Consider the following 7700-nt stretch of genomic DNA (forward strand, 5'->3'; position numbering starts at 1 on the left):
CTTATCATTTTAATTGCAAAGCTTTACTTTTTCTTTTTCCACCATTTCAGTTTGGTTTTGGCTATCTGAGTTTAGATAGGTACTATAGATAAACTTGAAAAAGATTGTATCTGGGTGGGTGTTTGGATCCCTTATTTTATCAATGACCCTGCAGGAGAAAAGGGGTGGTTCCAATGGTGAAGATGGTGGTAAGGACCGGTTTCCAATTGGCATGCATGTTTTAGCAGTTGATGATGATCCTGTTTGTCTCAAAGTTTTGGAGAATCTCCTTCGTAAATGCCAATATCATGGTTAGTGGTTGTTTTTGTTTTCCCTTTTGAATGCTCTTGAAAATTTTTCTTTATTCTTATCTCAAAGGTTGAAATTCACTTCTAGATTCTGCTCACAAGTTACGTGTTTACTGTTCTGTTTATTCTCAATCTTTAATTCAAAGTTTTATTTATTGTTCTCAAAATGTTAAATAAATGCTTCTGTCAGGAAGATCTGTGACTTGTGCTTTGACGTGATTAGGGTCTTTGTAATTGTAGAATGCTAGGTTTGACTTGTAACAATGCTAAGACAGTGGGCTTCTTTTTGACATATCATGTATGTTTTCTTTTTCTGCAGTTTCCACAACCAATCAGGCAACTACGGCCCTCAAAATGTTGAGGGAAAACAGGAACAGATATGACTTGGTTATTACTGGTGTTAACATGCCAGACATGGATGCCTTTAAGCTTCTTGAACTCGTGGGGCTTGAAATGGACCTACCTGTAATCAGTAAGTATTAACCATTTTTTTCCATTTTATGGCACTGAATTATTCCCATTTGATTTTGCTCTTTCCCCTCTTTTGTCTTTTGAATTATTTGTGGAATGAATGAAAATTTTTTTTGGGTGAAGTTTGATGGTTTTATAAACCCATAATTATTCTGGATCTAAATTTGATTAGTAAATTATAAGTGTTTGAGAGTGATTTATACCATATTATCTTATTCTTGATGAAATTCCAGTGTTGTCAACTCATGGTGATACAGAGCTTGTAATGAAGGGGATTACTCATGGCGCTTGTGACTACTTATTGAAGCCAGTTCGCATCGAGGAGCTAAAAAACATATGGCAACACGTTGTGAGAAAAAACAAACCTGACTTTAAAGATCACATTAATGCACTGAATCAAGATAACGGACACGAAGATGAGGATCGCTCGATCCAGGAAAAGCCTCGAGTTGTTTGGTCTGATGAGGTGCATAGGAAGTTTGTTTCAGCTGTCAACGAATTGGGTCTTGATAGTGAGTTTTATGCTGTTTAGATTCGTGTCTCTTACTGTGACGCAGCATACCAGCTTCATTTCTAGTTTTAATTTTTCATCTTCTCTTTATTTAAATGATTCAGAGGCTGTTCCGAAGAAAGTTCTTGACCTTATGAATGTTGAGGGCCTCAAAAGGGAAACTGTAGCAAGCCATCTACAGGTAATGTCCTTATGAATGGTGAGGGCTCACAAGGGAAAACGTAACAACCAATCTGCTAGTTTTAGTAGAGTGTTTTGTTACCATTTTACTCCTTGTTAGAATTAGCACATTGTTAATGAAGTTATTGCAACTTCAGTTCAAGCTTTTGTAAGAGTTTGGCTGGGCCATGCACATGGGAGAATTGCATATACTTGAAGTATGAGCTTTTATAAAGTGTGCAGTATTTAAGCTTACTATCTTCTGTTGTCTTGCAGAAATATAGGCTTTACATAGGACACAGCATTGTTGCTACATTAGGCAGTAAAGATCCGTCTTACTTGCGCATGGGTCCATTGGGAGGCTTTGGATATTTTCACACATTGACTGGACCTGGAAGGATTTCAAGTGCCTCTCTGCCATCTTATCAACCAGGTGGAATGTTTGGGAGACTGAACACCTCAGCTACTTTAAGCCTACATGGGATTTCTTCTAGCGTGATTCAACCTGGACATTGTCAAACATCGAACAATCCGATCAATGGTTCTGGGAAGATCCAGCCAGCCGTGGTACCTGCAAACCAGAAAAAAAATGGAACTTTGTTTCAAGGGATCCCAACATCGGTAGATCTCAATCAACCGTCGCAGAACAAGCCCACGAACGGTTGTGGAGAATTTAATCGCGTTAATGATCCGAACTTCCAAGATGCCAGAATGGCGGTTGGTGGCTCGTGTAATACTCTACATGTTTCCTCAGGCAACCCTTTGTTGTTACAATCAAACACACAACAAACGAAACATAGTGGTGCGTTTGGAAATCAAGCATCCCTTAGTAACAGCATTCTTGATCTTTGTTCTTTCAAGGCAAAATCAGCAAATTTGGAGGACTCTAAAGGAGACATCTCCAATGTTGGTCTAAATAATTATATCATTCTGAATATGGATTATGCAACAAAGCAACAGAGGGGAGATAGCAGACACGATAATAACGGCAATACGAATCATTCATTCTGCCGAGCGGATTCCCTGGTTCCATTTTTGTTTGTATGTTTTGTGTTATTTTGTTGTGTGTATAAGATATGTCAGAAGACTTATGATGCTTGGTGTTGAAGCAACATGTTCCTTCAACATTTTTTTTTTTATTTGTTTTGCTTGCTTTTAATTTCAGGTTGGCCGGCTGTAACTTGTCCATTTTGTCTTCTTCCCTTAAAAAAAAATAAAAATGGATAAATAAATGAATTTTCATTTTATTAATCTCCGAACACAAGCGCTCTTTTTTTTTCCTCAAAGAGCTTTTCATGAAATGGCTTAAACTCTTCTTTGTTTGCATTTAACACAAATGTGATTAACCCATATTTTAATCCATCTTATATAAGTAAATAAAAAATAAAATTAAGGATATTTGAGAAGAATTTATACATGTTTCCGATACTCACGGTGCTCCTATAATATAAAAATGAATCCTGAATTTTTTTTAATGTCCAATTATCTTTTTGTGTTATTCCTTTTGTTATTATTATTGCTTCAATCTATCCCATAAAAAAATTAGCTACTATTAGAAATACACTTTTGTATCTTTATTTATGAATCTTTTCCTCATACTTATTCAATTGTAAGTATTGATCCAATTGAAAAAATTATGTTTCGTAATTTTATAATTTAATTTTCAATTTTAGTTAGAATATAATTAAATATATATATATATATAATTTAATTGGCCCTTAGATCCAAATAACGAGAATGTATGATTAAATTCTTTTAAAAATAAAATTTTTACTCGAATATAAAATAAATTGAAAGATCCCTTAACTCTTAGGGGATTAATAGAATGAATCACACTTTTATCACTAAATTATATCCGCTACAATGCTATTTATTTTGCAGTTATTATTATTTAGGACATGAAGATCTTCTCGTAAGGTAGAAGAGTCTTTAAGTTTGTATTTATTCGTCTTCTTTCTTTTTCTTGTCTTTCGCTTTGTTTTGAGGGTAAACAACACTACAACATTGCGAATTTTTTTTTTAATTATCTCAATATAAGTGTACACGTATTCTTGTATTGGCAACATTATCTATATCAATCGAGTTAAAATTCAATCGACAAATATCCATTAATTTTTAAATTATTGAAAATTTGATTTGGTAGAAAAATGTTTTTACCTGTATGTATAAATTTCTATATGATAAGTTGCTTTCATTTCCCCTTGTAATTGCAATAGTCAACAGAATTCATCACGTATTATGACATGGAGGCAGTGTAGAATTGTTTGAAGAAGGAATATGGAGATATGGCCAATCTGTTGGAAGGGGAGCCACCCTTTCAGGCATTTTGGTTTGATATTTTCAAAGCATTTTCACCTTCCTCTAAACTCTAAACACTTCCTTTCTGCTGCAATCCTTAAAAATCATTCGGTCGGAATATTTGCAGAACATAGACAAAATACGACGAGTCAACTGTCCGGTTCCAATCCAGTTATACATGTTAGTATCTTTTCCATTGCATCATTATTTTGGTTACCTTCCTTAGTTCTTCAGTTTTAGTTATACAAATGTCTGCATGGCAAAAACGTTGAGGTTGTCGATTGGTATCATGCGAAACGATTATGGGAGCTTATGAAGGGAAAATAGGAGCCTTTATGGGTGAAAGGTGGCGGCCATTTGCAACCTGGAAACTTATCCCGAGTATATTAAACATCTAAGCAAGTTCATAAATGCCATGGAGAAGAAATCCATTACGAAACCAGACAAGGAGATTGATTCTAAACCCAGTTTTACAGAAGAAGAATCTAACCACAATAAATGCTTCAGAACAGGTAGACTACTATTCATTTGTCTCCTAGAGTTCATCCGACTCACTTCATCATCAAGGGACTGGCAGCCATGGTTCCTTGAGCTTTGATGTTGATCGGCTTCTATGAGACATTTTAAGCTGATAGGAACCATAGATATATGTAGTCTCTTTGATTTTGAACCATTTATGGCCGCCCAAGTGTTCCATCAAAAAAATCTATCACGGAGAACATATGGTTCTTGGTCTAGGGTTTCGTGTACAATTTTAAAGTGAAATATAAATGCTCCTCGAAATTTCACTGGACTAAGGTCCAAACCTCCGTTGAAGAGGACCCAATATGTGCATAAATTATTGTCTTCTATTTATACCCAATTCCACAAAATCGGGGACCGACCCATCATTTCTATCTTTGGAACAAACTCAGGTTTGAAGACCAAACGAGCAAAAATTAATGATTATAATGGTAAGCGAGCAAAGATTGAGTGCTATCTCAGCTACTCGAGAGGAGAAGTGGCTAAAGAATTAAGATTTCGGACTTTTTTTTTTTTCTCTAATATGATATGATTACTATTTTTGATTAAACAATAGTGAAGATTGCGCTGCATGGCTGGAACCGAGCTAGTTTATTGGCAAATTGGATAATGATTTGTAAACATGTCGCCCACAAATCAGCCACTATATACACTAGAAAGAGACGGCTATAAAGCAAACTAGTAAATTAAACATTTAGAGAAGGTTTGCTTGAAATCGATGATTTACAACTATAATCATTAGGGGAAAAAACCCTCTTTCTCAACCATGGATTTATACATGACCACATTAAAACAAATTTCGAATAAAATAAATTATTTGATTTATTAAATTTAAAATTAAAAATAATTTTAGAATTAAGTTCAAATAATAATTGGAATGAACTCAAATTTATTGGTATCAAAATAAGATAAGTTTAGGGTTACTGGACTAAAATTTATTTAATTAATTTTTTTAATAGTAAATAGATCACGGTCTTCCGTTTCTATCATTTCAGTGTTTGATGTAGGAACAACAAATGACAGCTAGCTAAGCTAGATTTGCGATATCTACAACCAAGAAGATATACGTGCCAATTAATGTTTCAATAATTTTAAGCAAATTTTTTGTTACCATTCTTTAATCAACATCTTAGCACTTCACCTCCACCCCACACCACCCCCCCCCAAAAAAAAAAAAAAACAAAACAAATTATTCATTAATAATTTGTATCAGTCATTATTAGCTCCTAACTCTAAGATTTAAGATAATGTTTAGAGTATTACAATTAAATAAATAATTTATGCTTAGGTATTAGTTAAATATTTTTTTTATTGAATTAATCATTTTATACTTGTTAAATATTATGTGACTCGATTCTCGTCACTTATTGAAGAAATAAATACAGTGGTAAAATAAGAGGATTTGTGGGAGTGGGAGTGTGGACTATTAAGCACAAAACTGGATCAAGGTTGCGAGTGGAGGTAGGGTGGAGCCCTCGCGGTACGGATCATACCGCACAAGTTGAGTCCGTATAAAACTATACTTCTACTATTTGACTTTGATTAGAACTGAGTTTTTCAACCCTTAAAATGATCGATGTAGTTAAAATCTGCCAGTGATTTTTTCCCAAAAATATTTCCATGTAAAATCTGTGTGTTCTTATTTTCTTTTTTTATTGCTTTGCAATCGTACTACTGTCATTATCGTCTTTAATTATAATAATATTAATTAGAAAGATAATAATTTAGTTGATTGAGTCTTAACTTCATTAACATTGATGTTATTATAATACATTGAAGGACATGAAATTAAACACGTTTAAGCATATAACATCTTCAATTTAGAGATTCTAAAAATATATTAATAATTTAAAAGTTATATAAAAATATTAATTACATTTTATAATAATATATGATTAACACTTCTATTAAATAAACAAACTGCCAACTTCCCCACCTTTTAAGGATTCCAAAATACTTTTAGTGAAATGCTACATCTGTATTTTGTTTTTAAACTCCTCACATGGGTAAGGCTAAGTTACATTAATTACTTAACTATAAAGTTTATAAACAGTTATGCATTAAAATGGAAGCTCCTAGGAAGCCCACTTCTCACCATGCCATTAATTATAATGTAGCAATAGAGAATATTATTGTGAAAGACACTGACAACATTAGGGCAATTTCTATTTTCAATTTTTTTATAATTAACTCCAATGCTTAGAATCATTAATCAACAAATTAAAAGGATAGTAATATTTATTATTAAATGGACTTCATTTTGAAATTTACAAACATCATTGTAACTATTATAACCACATTATTTATTTATTTAGACCAAAATATTATACAGTTACATTTTTAAAAAATAATGGTGAAAACTTGTCGTAAATTAAATTTAAATATATCACAGAAATAGAAATAGAAAAAAAAAATACATCCATATATGATGTACCCGTGAGTCAAATGCATGTCAAAAAGAAAAAGCATGTAGTGTACGAGAAATTCCTACACCAGGGAACATGAAAGTTTTTGGAAGACATGCAGACAAAACAGCATAGATTCTTTGACGCCAATGGCAATGAATATCAAACAAGTGAAAGTCATAACCAACAGAAGATATCATCATAAAAGGAAGGTAACGTGAATTCTTTTTCTTTTATATCAATTTATATTTGATAATTGATTGTGTATAAATTTATACATTAATGATGAAATTAATAGATTTATCCGATCTTATCAAAAAAAATTATTCTTTTTTTTTTAAATTTTATTAAAAACATTTAGTTTAATGTAAGTTATGTGGATATACTACCTTTAATATTATATCATTTATAGCTTAATCATTTATATTATGGCATGAGTTTGAATCATGTTACTTCCATCCCTACTTTCATATTATAGATAAGTTATATAAATTGTCACTCAATTATGCCTGTGTCTTTGTTTTAGTCTCTTAATTTTAATTTTTTTAATTTGGACACTAAAGTTTGAATTTGTTACTGTTTTGATTACTCAATGTTAAATTGATAATGGGATGTCTTTTTCTAGTTGGTATAATAACACATTTAGTCCTTATACTTTCATATTCTATCAATTTGATCCTAATTCTAAATAATTGAATAAATTAATCTTTCACATTTACAAATTCTATCAATTTAGTACTCAAACTTCCTAACTAAAGCTTTCAAACTTTTAAAACAGAGCATTCCACTTCTATTAATTATTTTATTTATGGTTGAAATTATCCAATTCGATACATAACTCTTTTGTTTATATTTCTATAAAGTTAGTGTTAGAAATTAACTAAACACCATTAAAAATAATAGAAAATAAAAATTTTAAAATATAATATATATAATAAAATTATATAGATAATTTAATATTTGTAGAAAATATATATATTTTTACTCGCTAGCATAATTTTAAAGAAAAAATAGAGAAAATCGGTTCAATCGTCAAATTAATGAATT

The 7700-nt window shown here is 31.7% G+C and overlaps 1 protein-coding gene across 1 annotated transcript; it reads left to right on the top strand.

Moving 5' to 3' along the window:
- On the top strand, window positions 1–2679 carry LOC108473040 (two-component response regulator ORR24-like). The gene is made up of 5 exons (XM_017774603.2): window positions 1–290; window positions 607–759; window positions 992–1270; window positions 1374–1450; window positions 1705–2679. Exons 1-5 carry the CDS (start codon window positions 143–145, stop codon window positions 2533–2535), a joined length of 1488 nt encoding a protein of 495 aa, XP_017630092.1. The 5' UTR covers window positions 1–142; the 3' UTR covers window positions 2536–2679.
- The last annotated feature ends 5021 nt before the right edge of the window (window positions 2680–7700 follow it).

The sequence above is a fragment of the Gossypium arboreum genome, chromosome 5 (assembly GCF_025698485.1).
Source record: "Gossypium arboreum isolate Shixiya-1 chromosome 5, ASM2569848v2, whole genome shotgun sequence".
Taxonomy (NCBI): domain Eukaryota; kingdom Viridiplantae; phylum Streptophyta; class Magnoliopsida; order Malvales; family Malvaceae; genus Gossypium; species Gossypium arboreum.